The sequence below is a fragment of the Schistocerca nitens genome, chromosome 2, assembly GCF_023898315.1.
Source record: "Schistocerca nitens isolate TAMUIC-IGC-003100 chromosome 2, iqSchNite1.1, whole genome shotgun sequence".
Classification (NCBI taxonomy): domain Eukaryota; kingdom Metazoa; phylum Arthropoda; class Insecta; order Orthoptera; family Acrididae; genus Schistocerca; species Schistocerca nitens.
The window spans coordinates 493,954,692-493,977,492 of NC_064615.1; the positions used below are offsets into that span (position 1 = coordinate 493,954,692).

The 22,801-nt window shown below is 39.5% G+C and overlaps 2 protein-coding genes across 2 annotated transcripts in view; one reads left to right on the forward strand and one right to left on the reverse strand.

The window, feature by feature from the left end:
- Positions 1–5,548, reverse strand: part of LOC126236450 (integrator complex subunit 13) — a 242,279-nt gene extending 236,731 nt beyond the window's left edge. Inside the window, exons 1-2 of the mRNA XM_049945769.1 lie at positions 4,884–5,548; positions 4,736–4,810 (exon numbers count right to left, since the gene is read on the reverse strand). Of these exons, the coding sequence (XP_049801726.1) occupies positions 4,736–4,810; positions 4,884–5,117 (309 nt within the window). The 5' untranslated portion in view covers positions 5,118–5,548. The remainder of the gene's footprint in view (positions 1–4,735; positions 4,811–4,883) is intronic.
- A 213-nt stretch (positions 5,549–5,761) lies between these two features.
- LOC126236451 (28 kDa heat- and acid-stable phosphoprotein-like) overlaps positions 5,762–22,801 on the forward strand; it is a 56,319-nt gene continuing 39,279 nt past the window's right edge. The window contains exons 1-2 of the mRNA XM_049945770.1: positions 5,762–5,949; positions 6,195–6,292. Coding sequence (XP_049801727.1) covers positions 5,940–5,949; positions 6,195–6,292 — 108 coding nt within the window. The 5' untranslated portion in view covers positions 5,762–5,939. The remainder of the gene's footprint in view (positions 5,950–6,194; positions 6,293–22,801) is intronic.

The window sequence follows — 22,801 nt, forward strand, 5'->3', positions numbered from 1 at the left end:
TATATACTTACATGTATAAAATCCACAATTTCACAGATAATTTTCCAAGACTGAAGTTGCATGTAAACTAAGATCCTCAAAAAATGGCAAGAAATTCTAGAAATTACAAGCTCTGTTTAACACAAGTTAATTTTCAGTTGCTTATATTGGTGAACCCACAGGCAGAATTAGTAAACCACATGAAACAGCGTACGGGACGACATAAAGGAAAAGCACTTCATTAAGAGGTAGGAGAAGGTGGGAGGGGAGGGGGGGGGGAAGTGGTATTTCCTCTCATTTACACACTCTCAGACTGCCATAATTTGCAGCCTTGTGTTTACTGTCTTAGTGGTTAATGGAATACCAATAATTGTGAGTGTCCATTTCAATTGTGTATGGTGAAATGTTAACACATAATCAAATCTTTGAGAATTTGTTGCTATTATAGTTCTTATCTTAATTGCATGACATACTTCTCAAATTTTTTGATGTATGATTTTCAAAAGCTAATATTTTCTGAATTGCAATATCTTGCTTGTTGTGCTAAAGCAATAAACTATTCACTAATGTTATGCTTACATTTTAATAATAAAAAAATTGGTTTCGCTCACTGATAGCAACAATTCCCTGCAGTTCTGGGAACACTGCTGTCTCCTTCATCTACATCTACACAAATACTCGGCAAGCCACCTTACAATGCATGGTGGTGGTACCCAGTACCACTACTGGTCATTCATTACCTTTCCTGTTCTACTCACAAATGAAGCAAGAGAAAAACAACTGTCTACATGCGTCCATGTGAGCCCTAATTTCTTCATGGTCCTTATGCACAATATATTTTGATGACAGTAGAGCTGTTTGGCAGTCAGGTCCAAATGCCAGTTCTCTAATATTTCGCAACAGTGTTTCTGAAAAAGAACATCACCTTCCCTACAGGGACTCCCCTTTGAATTCCTGAAGCGCCTTATGTGTTGTTCAAACCTACCAGTAAAAAATCTAGCAGCCCACCACAATTGCTTCAGTATCATCCTTCAATCAAACCCAGTACAGATCCCAAACACTCAGTGCTCAAGAATATGTCACACCAGCATCCTGTATGTTGTCTACTTCACAGATAAACCACTCTTTCCTAAAATTCTCCCAATAAACTGAAGTCAACCACTCACCTTTCCTACCACAGTTCTCACATGCTTGTTCCACCTCATACTGCTTTGCAATAATGTTATGCAGAGATATTTAAACGACTTGACTGTGTCAAGCAGGACACTAGTAACGCTGTATCTGAACAGTACAAGTTTGGTCATCCTACTCATCTGCATAAACTTACATTTTTCCAAATTTAAGACTAACTGTCTTTCATCACACCAACTGGACATTTTGTCTCAGTCATCTTGTATTTTCCTACAGTCTCTCAACTTTGACACCTTACTGTACACCATAGCGTCATCAGCAAACAACTGCAGATTTCTGTCCACCCTGTCAGGCAAATAATTTATGTATATAGAGACAGCAGCAGTCCTGTCACACTTCCCGAGGGCACTCCTGACGATACCCTTGTCTGTTACGAACACTCGCCGTCTAGGACAACACACTAGGTTCTATTATTTAAGAAGTCTTCGAGCCACTCACATATCTGTGAACTTATTCCACATGCTCATGCCTTCATTAACAGCCTACAATGGGGAACCGTGTCAAATGCTACCCGGAAATCTAGAAATATAGAAACTGCCTGTTGCCCTTCATCCACAGTTCTCAGTATATCATGGGAGAAAAGGACAAACTGAGTTTCACAGGAGCGAAGCTTTCTAAAACCGTGCTGCTTCATGCACATAAGCTTCTCAGTCTCAATAAAGTTTATTTGGAAATATGGATGCATCTGATCCCGCCCGTCTGCTTTGACCCATGACATCACAAATATGGCAGAAACGACCACAAACCACGATTCCAATATGGCACATATAAAGTCGTTACGTACACATTATGAGGACGAAAATACATCGAAAAACACACACACACACTTTCCACAAAAAGCCTAATGACACTAACGGGACAAGCGTGGGAAATGGGGTGTTTTTTGGGTGGGGGCAAACTAAATATAAACAAATTTAGACACCCACCCCCATACAAAAAAAAAAAAAAAAACGACATCACAAAACTCCCCAAATACCACTAAACACAATATCATCTGGAATCGGACACTTCCCTTGACCTATATAGCTCAACAGCAGTTCCCGATCCCATAAATTAGGATCAAACACTTCTCTTGGCCTACATAGCTCAAAAACATCTCCCGATACCAACATACACAGCCACACATTGGGATCGAACACTTCCCTTGACCTGCTCACTGTTAATTTCATCCGTCATATCCATTCCTGAACAAAAACAACAACCGAATAATTTTACTAAAATTACCACACGACGAACAGCGAACAACACTAAATTAAACTTCACACAAAATCGTTAACTAACTGAAACGAATTCCACTACAAACACAGCCGACACTCGAACAATTCTGGATAATGAGCAAAAGCAAACTGACTACATTACACCACACAAACGAAAACCCTGGACATACCACCAGAGAGCACAACAAACCACAACACGACGACATCTACAAACACGCCACACTCACAAACCAAACTCCGCGCCGTCATGTCGTCACACACGACAACACCCTTACGTCACGGGTCAAAGCAGACGCGTGGGATCGGACGCTTCTGTCGACCCGTTTATTTTATTCAAACTGAGAATATGTTCAAGGATTCTGCAGCAAACAGAAGTTAGGAATATTGGTCTGCAATTTTTCAGGTCCATTCTTTCACATTTCTTATTTATTGTTGTCACCTACGATTTTTTCCAGTCACTCGGGACTTTGTGCCAGGCAGGAGATTCACAATAATTGTTAGTTAGGTAAGGGGCTGCTGCTGTACAGTACTCTATGTAAAATGGAGTTGGAGTTCTATCTGGACCTGGTGATTTATTTTCTTTCAATCTTTCAGTTGTTTGTTTGAGTCAGGTATGCTTATTACTATTTTGTCCATACAGGAGTCTGTTCGGTGGTCAAATGACAGTATGTTTGTACAATTCTCTTGTGTGAACGATTTCTTGAATGTGAAATTTAAAACATCAGCTTTCATTTTGCTACCTTCAACTGCCACACCAGTCTCTTAATAATTTGTGGTGCTCACCCATGATTAACTTGTAGACATCTTTTTAAGGAGTTGGGCATTCTGACTTCTGCTTCACAGTATAACTGTTCACTTATGAAATTTCTTTGTAAACAATCCACTACAGTTCAAAAGAAACAATGATGTACATAATTACAACACAAGAAGGAAAAATGACATTCATTATTCCACATTAAGGCTGTCTTTAGCACAAAAAATGGTGTAGAATGCTGCAACGAAAATTTTTGGTCACTTATCCAGTGACATAAAATGTCTGACAGACAGCAAAGTAAAATTGGAATATAAATTGAGAAAGTTTCTCCTCAAAAACTACTCCTATTCCATAGAAGAATTTCTATTATTGTAATGTGTAACATCAGTGTAGGGTCATGAACGAATTCGGCACGGTTAATTTAAGAGGTGCCCAGATGACCTACCTGTCATCAACCAATTACCCCACCCCAAGGACCGAATATGTGTATCCCAACTGTCTGCATGTAATGTTAGTCATGTGAAAATGAGCAAAAGTTCTCTAAATGTTTGCAAATCATGTAACTGAGGAGGGACTTGGGAACCAGCCCAGTATTCACCTTATGGGATGTGGGAAACTACCAAAAATGGCATCCAGGCTGACCAGCATACCAACCCTCCTCGTTAATCCACTAGATAGATTCGATGAATGGCCATCACATCTCCCCAGCCAAGAACTGATGCTTTAACAAGTAAAGCTATGTGATTGGTATGCTCTATCACTGTATTAAAATAACATTTCAAATTTATGTGCCCAATTAAGCAGATGACTGATAAACTGACTGGTCCAGAATAGGCGGAAACCACACACAAAATTTTAAATCACATGGCAGTGAACTTGTTGCCTATAAAATTGGTAACGCTTAGTACTTTTTTCTGTCTACAAAAGGTAGAAAAATTAGAATTTGACAAAAAGCAAACTCATACATTTCAAGTATTGAGCAGCACTGAGCTGTCTAGAAAACTGAGAAAATTGCTTCTCTTTATCCAAGACATGGTCTTTAACTCCATTTGCAACTGTTAAAAAGGGACACTATCCCAACTATCAGTTGCACATCCCTCTAGCAACAGTAACCTGCATTTGCAGCAAATGACGTCGATATTGAATATATATGTGTGTGTGTGTGTGTGTGTGTGTGTGTGTGTGTGTGTGTGTGTGTGTAATAATGAAGCACTGGTGTACAGAGTTTTAATTCTGTAATGTCACCATTAATCCCAGATAACCGGGATAGCAATATATACATGGTGGACATGTGGAAACAAAGCCACTGTTATTATCAGTGGAGGTCTTCATAATAAAAAATATGAATGAAATTGTACTATATGTACCTGTGATGCGAATATTCATACTGTAGCAAATATAATCGTTAACAGATTTTTTTAATGACTACAATACATGAACAAATGACTACAGCTATAATAACTAATTTTCTTCATCAGTTGCCAGATTCTCGATTTTCTTCCCCCGGAGTAATTAGCATAAAAAGTATTTTCAAATCATCAGAATTTCAGGAAGAACGCTAACTTTTAAAAATGGTACCCAAGTCGAAACTTACATGAGTCAAATTCTGTTGCTGTTGGCTCCATGTGTTCAGAGTATGGGCACTTGTGTCACTTACGACAAAGCGGATCTGGAAGAAATAAATGAAATCGATACTGACCTCCAGATTGTCTTTACCTCATTATCTCAGTTAATCAAGTTACCAGTTTTCCTTGCGGGAAAAGGTCCCATGCAATTCTACAGTATTCCACGGCAGCTTCAACACTGCACGTCCACAATGATTTTGAAATTGGGGCTAATGGAATAAAACCTGGACCGCGAGATTTGCTGAAATCAAATTCTATCTGACATTCACAAGAAATGCCGAAGTAAGGTGTGTGATCTAGTACGAAAACTGTTTTATGGCTAGATGGGTACATTTTTTCGTAGACGGTCATTGTGAGTAGTGCTGACTGTATCACCGTAATCACTCTAATAGTTTAAACATGCGTAGCTAAAATCTCTATAACCACGCAAAACAATCCAAAACTAGCCTGTGTTATTAGTCGCGTTGACTGTTCCTACTGTCGTAACATACAGCAATATGTTGTAAAAATACAGAAATCGATGTACACATTACGAAAAAGCGCATCGGAGTGCAAACTGGAGCAAAAGCTTTATTCTTGTTAACCACTTAGGCTATGCTTTTCCCTCTTATCGAAATCAAAACACTGTGAACCACGAGATTGTTTACAATGTTGTTACGTTGTTTACATCGTTAGCAATTTAGCATAGTAACTTTGCTCAAGTTTTCTTTTGATGTCAGTGATTTCCAAACTTGTGTGTCAAAACTCGTGCCACCAAATTAGCATGTGGAAATACTCTACTGGCATGACAAAAAAAAATGTGAACAAGCGGACTCGCCTAATTTTTTCACTGGTTGCATATTGACCATCACCGCAGTCCAGTGTATTAACATTATATCAATTTTCAGGTGCAACTAGTTTCTCAGAAAACAAATCGTAGAAAGAATGTGAATTTTGTTGTTGAAGATAATAGGGGTTTACGATCTTTTGTAGTATCTTTGCTGTAGTGTGTTTGAAAGATATTTATCTTTGATTTGAAAACGAAAGAGTGTTGCAGTCTACTGTATCATAGGTTAAGTTTTCGATTGAATAGTAACCAACTCGAAACGAATTGCGAGGGTCTTAGACGGTGATAATTTGCAATTTTTTTTTATATCGTTTTCTGTAACTGTGTGTGATTAACCACCCGCGAAGATGCCTAGAGGTAAATCATCTTTGTGTATATATTGAGCCAACTTTCGTGGAATTTAATGTTGTATAGCAATAAAAACAATATTAAATAAAATATGACAATTTTTTCAACTCCTGCATTGAATACTCTTAAAACATACATTAAACCTTCCTACACGTCACTCGCGTGGCCACTTTCCCGCAGCGTGTGAACTTCGTATCACATGGTTAAATTATGTTGACTAACCTTAGTATTAATATTGTCTTTTGCATCTACAGGAAAATACACGAACCATAAGGGCAGAAACCGACATTTCACAAACCCAGAAGAAATTGAAGAGCAAATGAAACGAGAAGAAAAGGAAAGGAAATGGAGAGTAAGATCTACATAAATGTTACCTTATTGAGTATGGAGTTATGGTGAGATTGGTTTGTTAAAAATATTACGGCACGAAATTCCTTTTTGTTTTGGAGAATCATCGTTGTGCCTTAGACTATGAAATTTTTGCAACTGCAGTTCAGTTAAATTACTACATGGTATTTGAAGAAGTGGGAATATACAAATCTCATGATGTTACTTTTTTTATTTATATTCATTTATTAATAATTTTTATAATGGTGTGGAATATGTCAACTGATTTTCAGAAATATATGTAGTATGAGTGAAATAGAATTGGTCAAGGCAAAATTATCAGCCATTTGACATTTGTTGCAGGATGCGTCTAAACTTCTCTTATCACAGTCTTCAGCTTTAAACATCCCTTTTTGTACTACCTTATTGCATTTCATTGGCAATCCTTTGTGGAAATTACTCTAACTGGTTTCTAGTGTCATCTATCCTCGTTCCAGACAGTGAAGATAAAGTAGTTCCCAATTGTAAGAAGCTTATGAAAATGAGTGATATATTCTGTAATTAGTAATTGGCTAATAATAAATTGACACACACATGTCAGTTTTTCTGTTTATAAATGCACATAACTAACTCAATGTGTCATATGTTATTGGTTACATGATACTGATGTCCATTAACATAGATGAGAATTCTGGTAATCACTATAATGTGACGTGAAAGGGCAGATGGTGGGCAATGCACAGTGGCAAGAAGTACCATGTACACTCCAGACAACATTGTCTGACTGTAGTGTGCACTTCAGGATGCGCATGGAACATTTAGTGTGCATTTTCCTGTTCGTTTAACTTGGGTAAAGGAACTTGATTTAGGTTGACATAAAGCAAAGACACGAGGTATAACATTAAGAACTAACAGCAGTTATTTTCTGAGCATATGAATTTTTCTATGAAAAGTCAGAAGCAGAAACATTAGCCCAATGTAGTGCTTGCCCCATTGTTGCCAATTAAGAGGGTAACTGTTGCAATGTGTGGCATGGAACGAAGACAGAGAGCACACTGGTGCCACTGCAAAGTATGCTCTATCCCTATTTGTACATATCACATTCCCAGCTTCTTACATCTATAACAGTTAAATGAGGCATTTTGTTATCTTATCAAAATTGACTATTTGGCACAGGGTTGATACTAGAGGAGATAAGCGGCGAGAGAAATATTGTTGTAGGATGGGGGAGGTGGTCTTTGATTATGCAGCACAAAGGGGGATGTGGGGGGGCAGCAACCTTTCACTTTGTCATACTTTACAGCATGTTGCTATAGTTAACACTCAAATTATTTCAGCTACCCCACGTTGCAATTGATGTAGGGAACTAGTGCAGTGTAGCAGAGAGCACTTGTGTGCTTTAGTATTGTGTGTTGCGAAGTGCCCAGAAGCCAATATTGTTTTCAGCAAAATCAAAGTAATATTAATGTGTTAAAAAGAAAAAAAACACAAAATAGAAACTAAATCACTTACAGAATGTGTTACGTGAAAATGTTCATAATTTAGAATAGGAGAAAAGAGGGATAGGTAGATGTAGGTAAAATGGTTGAAGACCAGTCAGTGATCAGAAGGGAAAGCCCCAGAATTACATCAAGCCCTTTTCTTTCAATTTGACATTACAAGTTTCGTACAGAGAGGTCCAGAAAAATGTAAAAACACTTTGATAATCAGTATTAATGGTGGAAAATGACATGAAGTTGAAATTCTTGCACATGTAGAGTAGGCTTAGACATATCTGTGATAGTGAGGTGGAACACCATCTTGTTGTAGGTAAAATCATCCATTTCCAAATACCTCTCAGATGGCAGGTATTATCAATGTTTACAGCATATGAAGATACTCCTCACCAGTAATGGTACCTTCAAAGAAAAATGGGCCAATCAAACTGCACAGTGACAGACCACACCACACATTAACACCTATCAGATTAACATCCACGTGAATGTAAGGATTTTCAGGAGCTCAGTACACGCAGTTCTGGTGGTTTACAGTGCCATTCAGTTTGAAGTGTGCCTCGTCAAACCACTCATGAGAACTCTATCCTTTTATCTGGGCTGACCTCATATATAGCATGCAGAGGTCTTGAAATGTACACTTTCCCCTTTGCAGCCTTCAGAATTCATTGTACACTTGATTAGCTTACCCCGCTTTCATGTGCATCTTGCTTCAGATTTTTGAAGTGACTTAGTAAAATGTTGCAGCACTGCAGTCCTGGGAGCTAGACTTGTTGAAGTTTTTGGTCAGCCAGACCTTTCCTTATGCAATGCTGAACAAAACCATTGGCTTAAAGTTTATGCTAGATATGATAAATTGACATAATGTGTTGGTGGCTCATTTCCGTACACATTACACCATTGAAATTGTACCTCTATCATGGTTCTGTATTTCCAGTACCACTTCAATATTGCCATGCACTGCTCAAACGACAATCATACTTCATTCATTACTGCACTGCACTGTCATCTGCTGGAAAACGCACACAAAGATCTGTTGAGAAAACAATGGACTATGCTACCATGCAAAATGTCATTTTTCTCCAAAGAAATTAATTATCAAAGAGTGTCTGCATTTTTTTCTGAACCCGTCTGTATATAAACTGACTTTATATGAAGGGTTAGTTTCCTAAATTAATCAAACTTTTTAAGTGATCCTTAGGCATCAGTAGCCAGTCACTCTTTACAGACTATTATGAAATATACTTCAAAGACACTTATTATACAAGGGTGGTTTAAATAGTTCTTGGAACGGAATAGGAAAAAAGTACTTACATCGCTGAAACTTTATTTTTCGATGTAGTCTCCTTGTAGAGTAATGCACTTGATCCAACGATGTTCCAGTGCCTTGATCCCATCTCGAAAATGAGTTTCCTCCAGGCCTACTCATCCAGCAAGAAAAATTTTCAGTTTGGGGAAGAGATGGAAGTCTGACGGAGCCATTTCAGATGAATAAGGCAGGTGTGGCAATGATTCATGCCTTTTGTCATGCCACTGGCACGCGTGTGTTGGCACACGTTGTCTTGATGGAAGTTGACTTTCTTCCTTTTTAAACCCGGCTTTTTTTCACGTATCTTTTGTTGGAATTTGTGCAGGAGGTCAGCATAGTATTCTCTAGTAATTGTTTGCCCAGTGGGGACGGAGAGGGAGAGGGAAGTAGATTTCATGGAAGCAGCTTTTGCAGAGTAGTTCATGTTCACATTTGGCACTTATTTGTAGCAAATAATATTAAATAAATTAAGCCCATTCTAATACAATCAATCATTGAGTAAGAAAGAAATGAAATTGAAAACATTTTTTTTTTTTAAACTTTTGAATCACAAATAATATAAACCAATTTTACAAGAGAGTGGTAAATGGGACATGGAATATAGTAGTGTCAAAATAATAATAATAATAATAATAATAATAATAATAATAATAATCCCCGTGGAGGCCCGGGAAAAGAATAGGCCTCCGGTATGTTCTGCCAGTCGTAAAAGGCGACGAAAAGAACAAACCACTAATAGGGCTAACCCCCCTTTTAGTGTGATTAGTTGGTTCAGGACAGAACTAAAGAAGCCTCGGACAAGCGCCGTCATGGTCGGGGACGACGCTTGAACCCTATGCCCGCCCACAATGGTAACGACACTGCTAGCCAACTGGAAAATGATTTAAATCCAAATAGAGGTGTTTTGCAGGATATGCTTCCTGCAACCACCCTAGAAGGAAAACAAAGACAGAGGATGAGATGGTCAGATGAAGTTAATCGACACCTCATGTTCTGTTATTACCAAGCAACAAACCTAGGAACCAACACAACTGGATACAGATCACAAGTATACACAACATTTATTACCAGATACCCAGAATTAAAATTTTTAACAGAACAACGACTAGCTGATCAGATCCGTGTAATAATCAAAAATAACAGGATACCCCAGTCAGAATTAGAAAACATCAAACAAGAAGTACAACAAATACTGGAACAAAATAATGTGCAATCAGAAGAAGAAGAAAATACAGTAATGGACTCAAACATCCCAGAGCAAACAAACAAAGAACAACACGCACCAATTAAACAATCAGAGGAAAACGAAATCTTAAGACAGCCACCAGAACAAGCACAAATAGAACACGAAGTGACACAGATGCTAGATATAGAAGAAAAATTTCAGCTAACATATATAGAATACAAAGACACAAATACAGACATTAGACCATTCTTGCATAGACCACCAAATAACCCACAAGTCGAAACAACAATAAAAACTATCAACACAATCATACACAACAAAATAAATGAAAACACAACTATGGAAGAGTTACAACTACTGGTTTATATAGGAGCACTCACTACACTAAATATACACACTAGACAGAGATCAGAACCAACCAACACACAGAAGAAACCCACAAAACCAGCATGGCAACACAGGCTACAGATCAGAATAGAAAAACTGAGAAAAGACATCGGACAGCTAACACAATTTATAAGAAATGAAATCTCCGAAAAAAAACGAAAAAGGTTAGGTAAAATCTCACAACAAGAAGCGACAGAGCAATTAGACGAAAAGAAGCAGAAATTACAAGCATTAGCCAAACGACTCAGAAGATACAAAAAAAGTGAAAATAGAAGGAAACAAAACCAAACATTCAACACAAACCAAAAGAAATTTTACCAGACAATAGATAACACACACATTAAAATAAACAATCCACCAAACATAACAGACATGGAACACTTCTGGAGCAACATATGGTCAAACCCGGTACAACATAACAGGCATGCACGGTGGATACAAACAGAAACAGACACATACAAGATGATACCACAAATGCCTGAAGTGAAAATTTTGCAACATGAAGTCACCCAAGCAATTAATTCTACTCACAATTGGAAAGCCCCTGGAAATGATAAAATAGCAAATTTCTGGTTAAAGAAGTTCACCTCAACACATTCACATCTAACTAAATTATTTAACAGTTACATTGCAGACCCATACACATTCCCTGATACACTTACACATGGAATAACTTATCTGAAACCTAAAGATCAAGCAGACACAGCGAACCCAGCTAAATATCGCCCCATAACATGCCTACCAACAATATACAAAATATTAACTTCAATCATTAAACAGAAATTAATGACACATACAACACAGAACAAAATTATAAATGAAGAACAAAAAGGCTGTTGCAAAGGAGCACGAGGATGTAAAGAGCAACTGATAATAGATGCAGAGGTGACATATCAAGCTAAAACTAAACAAAGGTCGCTACACTACGCATACATTGATTACCAAAAAGCTTTTGATAGTGTACCCCACTCATGGTTACTACAAATATTGGAAATATACAAAATAGATCCTAAATTGATACAGTTCCTAACCATAGTAATGAAAAATTGGAAAACCACACTTAATATCCAAATAAATTCAAATAATATCACATCACAGCCAATACAGATTAAGCGTGGAATATACCAAGGAGACTCATTAAGTCCTTTCTGGTTCTGCCTTGCTCTGAACCCACTATCCAACATGCTAAATAATACAAATTATGGATACAATATTACTGGAACATACCCACACAAAATCACACATTTGCTATACATGGATGATCTAAAACTACTGGCAGCAACAAATCAACAACTCAACCAATTACTAAAGATAACAGAAGTATTCAGCAATGATATAAGTATGGCTTTTGGAACAGACAAATGTAAGAAAAATAGCATATTCAAGGGAAAACACACTAAACAAGAAGATTACATATTGGATAACCACAGCGACTGCATAGAAGCGATGGAAAAAACGGATGCCTATAAATATCTAGGATACAGACAAAAAATAGGAATAGATAATACAAATATTAAAGAAGAACTAAAAGAAAAATATAGACAAAGACTAACAAAAATACTGAAAACAGAATTGACAGCAAGAAACAAGACAAAAGCTATAAATACTTATGCCATACCAATATTGACCTACTCATTTGGAGTAGTGAAATGGAGTAACACAGACCTAGAAGCACTCAATACACTTACACGCTCACAATGCCACAAATATAGAATACATCACATACATTCAGCAACAGAAAGATTCACATTAAGCAGAAAGGAAGGAGGAAGGGGATTTATCGATATAAAAAACCTACATTATGGACAGGTAGACAATTTAAGAAAATTCTTTATAGAACGAGCAGAAACTAGCAAAATACACAAAGCAATCACTCATATAAATACATCGGCTACACCACTACAATTTCATAACCACCTCTACAACCCTTTAGACCACATAACATCAACAGATACGAAGAAAGTAAATTGGAAAAAGAAAACACTTCATGGCAAGCATCCGTATCATCTAACACAGCCACACATCGATCAAGACGCATCCAACACATGGCTAAGAAAAGGCAATATATACAGTGAGACAGAAGGATTCATGATTGCAATACAGGATCAAACAATAAACACCAGGTATTACAGCAAGCATATTATTAAAGATCCCAATACCACAACAGATAAATGCAGACTTTGTAAACAACAAATAGAAACAGTAGATCACATCACAAGCGGATGTACAATACTAGCAAATACAGAATACCCCAGAAGACATGACAATGTCGCAAAAATAATACATCAACAGCTTGCCTTACAACATAAACTTTTAAAACAACAAGTTCCTACATACAAGTATGCACCACAAAATGTACTGGAGAATGATGAATACAAATTATACTGGAACAGAACCATTATAACAGATAAAACAACGCCACATAACAAACCTGACATCATACTCACCAATAAAAAGAAGAAATTAACACAACTAATCGAAATATCCATACCCAATACAACAAATATACAAAAGAAAACAGGAGAAAAAATTGAAAAATACATCCAACTGGCTGAGGAAGTCAGACATGTGGCATCAGGATAAAGTTGACATCATACCAATTATACTATCAACTACAGGAGTCATACCACACAATATCCACCAGTACATCAGTGCAATACAGCTACATCCAAACATATATATACACCTACAGAAATCCGTAATTATTGATACATGTTCAATTACCCGAAAGTTCCTAAATGCAATATAACACATACCGTACAGTTAATAGGAAGTGACGCTTGATCAAGGTCCGCGTCACTTTCCATTCTCAACCAGACTTAACGTCTGAGAAAGTAAAGAAATAATAATAATAATTCAAAATCTAATCAGACTTTCAAAATCAATTCTGGATGCAAGCTTTCTTTGCATCATGCTGCCATTTATTGTAATGTGAAACAAAGTGACACTAACAGCAATAAACTGTCGACTGCATAATGACTACTGCAGGTCCACACATTGGTACCCCGCATAAGTTAGCAGCAGTTGCAGAGCTTTTGTAAGTTAATTCCTTTGTTTTTCGGGAATTATGTTTATGTAAAGTTGTTGTCTTTGTCTGAAAAATGGGTGTTCTTTATCTGATTTTCATTTCTATTTATCTATTCAGTCTTGCCTGTCTGTAGTGTTTGCTTATTGGGAGCATTTTCTAGTTTGTTTTGTTTGTTTACGGCTGTGAGTTCAAGTGACCATGGGGTTTTTGAATGTTGTTTTGGTTGTTGTTTGGGTATGGTATTGCTGTCCTCGGGACACACTGTAGAATGTATATGGATTGGCCAAAATAGTTTTGGATGCCCTGTTGCTTCACTGAAGATCCTAAGGCAAAACTTTGCTATCTTTACTTTAAGTAGTGAAGTGCCTGAGCCCCTCTTGTTACTAAATACTGTGCATATCAATAATGTATGGAAATGTACCTGTTTGATTGTGTTCTGTAACTTAAGCCAAATTTTGATGTATTTTATGACAGTTTCTCATGAGTCGGTATCACTAACTTATATAGTAGAGCAGTAGACACACATCAGTGTTTAGTACATGGTTAGTCTGTGGTTTGCATTCATAAACAGTTATTCAGACTGTTAAAAACAATGGAAAATCCAGGATGGAATTAAACAGTGTTACTATGTCCATGCCTTTCATAATATTGTTCAAACTGTAAAATATTTATTTGGTTTTAGGTGGTATCCACCTATTAACCTGCTACTTCTGTTTATACGTAAAGTGCACTTTTTGGATTTAAAAGTTGCATATACTGATAAAATCATCTATTGCCAAAGTGGACTTAAATATTAATGTGAAGAACATATATACGTTGTGGCAGATATAGATGTAAGACTAAGACTTTTGAAATTTGTTCCTTATTCCACAGGTACTGGTAACTACTTAACTAATATTTCTGCAGTGTAAATAGGCACTGCATTAGGTATAGTGTTCATTAATAGGCAATAGAAAGCGTATCCTGTTCCTTCTGGTGTCTTGGAGCCATTGATGTAGATTTGGAAGTAATTTGGCCTCCCATTTTGTATGACAGCCAGTGTCTGTCAGTCAGCCCTCTGTATTGTTTTTTAATAATCAGTAATTTTTCCGTCCTCCATGCAACACACAAATTATTAGTACCAGAGGAAAAATAATTTGGAAGCTTAATGCCGTTTTATTTTATGCTAGACAACATTTTTGCTAAAAGTCACAATTTTTGAAATGTACAAGTAAAACATAAGTGATCTTTAAATGCCCCCACTACCAAGCTCACACCCCACTTGTCAGGACTTTGTTTGTTGTTCATGACACTTCCTTCTACCACTGTGCAATAATTTGCAACTACACGAACTTTTTCCCCAGTCATCTTTTTTGGTCTTCGTTGACTGCCACTGTCCAGTTTCTCATAAAGAAGTTGCAATTTTTATTCTGCCAAGGTGTCAATGTTCCACTCAATATGTGGGCTGCAATGATTGTAGGAACTGATGCACTCACTGCATAATTGATAATACTAAAAAGTTCATAGTAACTTTCTGTCTGTGAGGAAGATGATGTTAGTGTCTTAATCCAGTTCTGTATCATTGCTTGGTTTTCACTGAGGTTGCTTTGTAAACTTTCCACTTTCTTGGCGGGTTAGTGGGTGGCGAAGGATAATCCTGAGTTGTCTTTATCTCTATCACAGCTGTATGATCCCATGGGATAGTCAAGGATATTCCACTGGAAACATGTAGCAAGGTTTGGTGAACACAGTTACATAGATTGTGGACAGGTCTTTTTCCAGTTTCAAAATCAATCTTAGCAATCTATTATTCAGTACATAAAGACATCTACAGTGCCAAAAAAGCTGCTCCATAATTGTCTTGGTAGTCACATCAGCAAGCATACCTGTGGACATTATAATCTCAAAAAATAATTAATGATGGTTCTATCTTGCTCACTAAATTGTTCAGTTCCCGTCTTGAGATAAGTTCTTGGTGGGCAGTACAATGATACTATCAGTATTTATCAGTTATTTTTGCCCCACTGACCACTGTCTGAAGACTATTAATATTTGCATAATCGATTATTTCCTCATAAGGCAAATGTGTGTGTAGTAATCTAAATACATTATAGCCTCTAAAATAGCCAACAATTCTCCGTTTCCACGATGTATCACAGATACACACGAAGAAAATGTCTTGCAGTTACTTCATGATGCAGGACATCTTTGTGTGCCAATGCTGTGAATGTGCATTCCACTGTCAAATTTTGAATTTCATAATTTATGTCAGTGTAATGTAAATGGATAGATAAAAATTCTACTCACCGTGCGGTGGCAAGAGAACACAGAAACAAAAAGGTATAACTTTTACAAGCTTTTGGAACCAGTGGCTCCTCCTCCTGGCATAGGAGTTGAAGGGGAAGGAAGAGGGGTGAAGGAAAAGGACTGGAGAGGTTTAGGGAAATGGTACAGTTCAGAAAAGTCAGGGGAGACTTACCGGACGGGATGAGAAAGAGACTGATTGTTGGGGACTGTACCGGACAAGATTTGAAAATTTGAGAGCTTAAAGGTGGAAGAAAGAGTAATATGCAAGACAGAGAGTACTACTAAAACAACATACACAAGTTAGAGTGAAAAGCTAAGTGCATTGTGTGTAACAGGTGGGAGGGGGGCAGCAAATATACAAGTCAAATAATGAAATATGTAGAAAACTAAAATGGAGTGAAGAAAGGAGTAGTTATTGTGAAGAACCAAGGACATGTTGTAGTGCAAGTTCCCACCTGCGGAGTTCTGGGATACTGATGTCTAGGGGAAGAATCCAGATGGCATATGCGGTGAAACATGCCCCAAGGTCATGACTAGTCATGTTGTAGAGCATGGTCTGCTACGGGATATTGTCTGTTGCTCGTATACACCCTCTGCCTATGCCCATTCATCCTGACTAATAACTGTGTGGTAGTTGTGCCAATGTAAAAGGCCAACAGTGTTTACATAACAGCTGTTTTGTATATATGTTCATCATTCTGCTGGAATTGTCTGTGATCTCTTCTGTATGTTCTTTTTGTTGTTGTCCTCCCAGCTGACACTTGTGCAGAATTTTCTCTCTCTTCAAATGTCTTCTCTGGAATTTTCACTTGCTGTTTTCCCCAGTTCTTTTATTCATCATCCTTCTGTTAATTTAAAACTGTCTCAAAGCCTTCTGTCATCTCTTGAAAGTTAATTCCAACTATATTATGCATTGCAGTTAAGGAGCTCTTACCTGAATTATGGGTAGCTGCTGAGACTGTGAACTTAATTGGATCATATTTTCTCTCTCTGCATGTTGTTTTCTTGATGTTGCCATTTCTTGAATATCCAAGTTGAGTTCTTCCTTGGGTAAGGCCTGGACCACACTGTTAAGATTTTTTGGATAAGGCACAGTGTCCTCCTCTGATCTCTGCTAGCCATAGTGGAATATCCACAAAGACCCTTTAAAGATTAAAATAAAAGTTATTCTCTAATTCCTGACTTTTAAATACCACACAAAGTTAGTTTATTGGTTGCTAAGCAAGGATCAAGCTGTAAAATATACAATACAGACAATACTGTTGGATAAAATGTTTCACCAGCAATACTCCAGCAGAAATAAACACTGGGAAAAAGGAAAATCATGGATTGGCTCTCTTTGAATGGGCCCCACGAAACAGTTAATGGAATTCTGTTTAAGGCATGAGACAAAAATCATCAATAACTATAAAACATGGAGGGAAAGACAGTATGTAAAATGTAATGTTAGAACTTTCTGGTGGCTATATTGAAAAGAATTTAAACTGAAAATCATGGTCATGGAAAATCCTGGTGTAAAGTGATTAATTAAGTAGTAAAGTTAACCACTTAGTTAAGGCATGCATGCGCACACAGAGCAATATGTGGAGGGGGTGCACTGTTGCTAAAAAGATTCACCGGGAAGCTAGCAACATTCTCAGCCTTGTTTCATGATTTTTAGGAACTTACATCTCTATTTGATGAGTGATTATCTTTGCTCCTTCAGCTATAAACTGAAAATATCATTCTTGGTTCTCTTGAAGCTCTATAACAAGGGGACGTAACTAGCAGACTTAGATATTCTTTGTACTTAAAGGACTTGAGGGGCAGTGCATGGACACAAATTCCCTAAAAGCAGTACAGTGCAGTTCTCAGAAACACTCAAAAACCTTTGCAATTTTCAAAGTTCTGTTATGTAAAGTAGATTTGAACACAGTTAATCAAATTGTCTGTAGCTGAGTGCACAGTATTCTAGTATCTTAATACTGCGAGCTCCAATGTTTGATTGTCACCGGAGCTAGGTATTTAGCTTTTATTGGATTTCAGTATTTATCATGAAATGAAATTTTAGTTGACAAATATTTAATCATAATTTTAATAAAATGTCTTACTTTTAATTACAAATCACAAGAAAAAGTGAGTATTCATAATAAATTAAAATTTGGTACAAAAATGGGATGCCTTACTGTGAAATGAATAATAGCATTTACAATATATCAAAAGTACTGTTCAGGCAATGGAAAATCCAGGATGGAATGTAACAATGTTATGAAAACGAGCATTGCTACTCACCATATAGCAAGAGATTTTGAGTCACAGATAGGCACAACAAAGACTGTGACAAATAACCCACACTCATGCGAACGCAACTCACACACTCAACCAGTTTGTGTGTGTGTGTGTGTGTGTGTGTGTGTGTGTGTGTGTGTGTGTGTGTGTGTGTGTGTGAGAGAGAGAGAGAGGGGGGGGGAGGGGGAGGGAGAGAGGGGGGAGGGGGGGGGGTTTACACCTGTCTGTCTGTCGGTCGTATATTTTTGACAAAGACATTGTTGGCCAAAAGCTTATTTGTATATGTAGGTCAACTACTTCCTTCTTGATGCTGTGTTCAGTCATGGTTCACCCATTCCTGTCAACTTTGTCAACTAGTGGCAGTGCTCCTATTCAAATGTCAAGTAATTTGCCAATTACTCCAACTGTCTTCTTTGAATCTACATGTCGTCGTGTCTCCCCCCCCCCCCCCCCCCCCCCCATCTGCAAGACAGCAGCTCTGCTATATGGTGAAAGGTATTGTTCAATAATTTTCACATGTATTTTATGCTTTATTAGCTGTGAAAGAAAGGTAGCCAAAGGGAAAGTTGGGGAATGTGAACTCAGAGAGAATAGATGCTGTTCAAATCCTAATTTTAGCATTCCTTTTGAAGTGATGTAGCCTTAGTGTGGTGAAAGTATTATCTTCTTCCTGTCTTTTCTATGTACACTGAAAGAAAAAGAGGGCTATCAGAAAGGAGTTGTGCAAATTGGTCAAAAATTAATATTCGTATAAGAATCGACAGAAAATGCAAAATAGGAAACTTCAACGGCCAATGGATAAATGTGTGATGCTGCAGTGCAATTTCACCTTGCAGCTGGCAAGGATAGTGAAAAAAGGACATTTCGATAATAGGATATAAAGTCTTTGTGAATTTCATTACTTGTACTCGGCTGGAAAGTAATTGTGCCTTGTAGACAAGTGCGTGAACAATATATGTAGATGAAAGAATGTGGGGGGGAGGGGGGGGGACATGTAGATTCAAAGAAGCCAGTTGGAGTAATTGGCAAATTACTTGACATTTGAATAGGAGCACTGCCACTATTTGACAAAGTTGACAGGAATGGGTGAACCATGGCTGAACACAGCATCAAGAAGGAAGTAGTTGATGACCTACATATACAATGGAACATGAGGACCGCGCACTCATCAGAGAGGTATTCAGAGCCCCAGGTTCATCATTGTCATCGATCCGATGTACCACAGGTGCTTCAGTGTTCTACAAGGATCATTAAACGGTAGCTCCCAGAAACGGGGCGGAGCTCGAAACACCTATTGCGCCAACTACCATCGACATTGGTACACAACAAGCCCATTTGCAGTGGTGCCTGGCACATTTGGCCTGGAATCTCATTGACTGTAGTGGAATTGTCTACATTGGTTAGCCCCCACTTCAAATTGAGCCCTGAAGCCTAGATGCCCCCCGGGGGGGGGGGGGGGGGGGGGGGTCCACAACTCTTTTGTGGATACGTGCGTAGTGAGCACGGAACTCCGAGCTAATGTGGCCCTCCTTCCTTTCCGGGCTGCATACCTTCCTTTTCCGCATCCTTCCCCATCTCCCATCTTCGCCCCCCCCCTTTCCTCTGCCTCTTTCCTTTTCTTTCTCCCCCTCTGTGAGTATGTTTTGTGCCTACGTCCGGAGACGGACGCTCGAAAATGTAAAACAGTCTCTCTTCTTCGCTTTTTCTGCTGGCAAGTCTCTGTCCTTCTCTTTTCATTACCTCTTCTCTTTACCCTTTTCTTCGTTGCTGTGTTTGAAACCTCTCTTCTTTCCTTTCCCTTTCTTTTTTTATCCCCCCTTCTCTTTTTTCCTCCCTGTGGGTGTCTGAAGGCCGACCCACGCATTCCCATGCGTAGCCGGTGACGGGGTAACGCATAATTCCCCGCCCCAGGTAGAAAGGTAGGACACGTACGTACCCCCTGGTAACGGCCAATCCCAGGGAGCGGTGATTACCCGAGCTGATACCTTCCGAAAGTGCCGATTGGTCCCTCCGTCCGTTTCTCGGGAGGTGTGAACAATCACCTAAGGTGGGAGGGCCCTCAGAGAGGGCCCCCACAAGGAAGGAGCGCGCCATCGGAGATGCTGGTAATCATGGGGGATACTTCCGCAATGGTTTCCTAATCTACTATGTCTGCTCACAAGCGTATGTTCAATGAGACTCAGCCACAGACAGTTCTTCCATCGTTGCCACAGTTCCTTGTTGTTTCTCGGTCTAATGAAGTTGAAGACTTCTCCACAGTCAACCCTTTCATTATTCAGAAAGGTGTCGACACAATTGAAGGTCTTGTAAAGTCTTGTTCCTGATTACGAAATGGCACCTTGTTGTTAGAAACAGTCAGTGCCGTCCAGGCACAAAAATTGCTGCGTACTTCACTGCTACACACCTTCCCTGTCCGGGTGGAAGTGCACCGCACTTTAAATTCATCACGGGGGGTCGTTTATACACGCTTCCTCGACGGATTGTCCGACAAGGAAATTCAAAACTACCTGACTGACCAGTCCGTCACGGCTGTTCATCGAGTCGTGAAAAGGGTTGACACGAACATCGTTCCAACCTGTACTGTCTTCTTGACATTTGACAGAGTTCAACTCCCATCGAACATAAAAGCCGGTAATGAGATAATTTCCGTTCGCCATTACATCCCAAACCCTACGCGTTGCTATCGGTGTCAGCAGTTCAATCATACCAGCCAGTCCTGTTCCAATCCGACCAAATGCGTCACATGTGGCAAGGATGCCCATGAGGGTGCTTGTCCACCTCCGTCCCCTCGTTGCATCAGCTGTATGGGTGACCATGCTGCTTCCTTTAGAGATTGCCCCATTTTTAAAGACAAACGGATCATTCAGGAAATCAGAGTGAAGGAAAAGGTGTCGACCTTTGCTGCTCGAAAGTTGTTCGCCAGTCAAAAGCCCACTATGCCTCACACAGGTAAATACAGCACTGTCCGTGCCTCTCCTCGGCCAACTAAGGAGGCAGCCACTTAGACTTGTGATCTCACCTTTAGTGCCACAGTCGTCAGATCATCCAGCACAAAGATCGCCCGTTCAACCTCCCCACTCTCACCTGATCACTCTATGGCTCACCCTTCATCGGGTTCTGCTAAATCTCGAGCCCCAAAATCAGACACCCGGACTTCCAAAAGAGAGCCTACTTGTGAAGATTTTTTATGTACCCCAATTTCACAACCATCAGTTCCTCCTTCATCTCAACATTCTGTTTCCAAAAAGGCTAATAAGAAACCCAGTTCCTCTCCTTCTCCGCCACGGCGTGTCTCATCTACAGCACCGCCTGGCAGTAACCGCCCTTGGCCGACTTCTGTGTCGCCGAGACGCACTGCTGGTGGCCGATCAACCGGCCGATCACTGGTGGCAGGAGCTGCTCCCAAACAACCTACGGCTCAGGATCTTCTGCCTTCGGCTGAATGCCGTTCCACGCTGTTGGTCGCAAGCTCTGAGCAGTCGTTGAGTTGAGGGTAACCTTGGTCACATTCTTCCATTTTCTGTCCACCCTATGTCCATTATCCATTGGAATATCCGCGGCATTTTAGCCAATCGGGATGAATTGTCGATCCTCTTATGATCCTACTCACCAGTCGTCTTCTATCTTCGGGAAACAAAGCTGCGTCCCCACAACCGCTTTGTTTTCCCCCATTTTCAGTCAGTCTGATTTGATCTCCCCTCTGTTGAAGGCACTCCAGCACATGGAAGACTCATGATTCTTCTCCATGATGCTCTCCATTATCAGCCAATCCCCTTAAACACTTCCTTCCAAGCTTTCGCTGTCCGTCTTTCCCTTTCTGGATACATCTTCTCTCTTTGTACTGTATAAATTCCATCGTCCACACCAATGGCACAAGCTGATCTCCTTCGTCTTCTTGGTCAGCTTCCGCCCCCCCCCCCCCCCCCCCCATTTGCTGGTTGCGGACTTCAATGCCCACCACCACCCGCTTTGGGGATCTCCGCATCCTTGTCCGCGTGGCTCACTATTGATAGACGTCTTCCATCAAGCGGATCTTGTTTGCCTCAACACTGGGGACCCTACGTTTTTGTCTGCCTCCACGACAAATTTCTCTCATTTGGACCTTTCGGTCGGTATTGTTCCGCTAGCTCGGCACTTCGAATGGTTCGCTCTTGCTGATACACACTTGAGTCACCACTTTCAAGGTGTCCTTCGATTGCAGACACAACTGCCATATATGCGCCCGAGACGCTGGAAGTTTGCCCAAGCCGATTGGACACTTTTTTCGTCTCTAGCGAAATTCGATGGCCGCCACTTTCCTAACGTCGACGATGAGGTCACTCATATTACAGAAGTTATTCTTACAGCCGCGGAACGTTCAATACCTCACACCTCCGAATTGCCCCAGTGCCCCCCAGTTCCTTGGTGGAATGAGGAGTGCCGTGATGCAATACATGAGTGGCGACGTGCTCTTCGCGTTTTCAGACACCACCCTACTTTGGCCAACTGTATCTGCTATAAGCAGTTCCATGTGCAATGCCGTCGCATCATCTGCGATAGCAAGAAGGCAAGCTGGGACTTCTTTACTAGCTCATTTA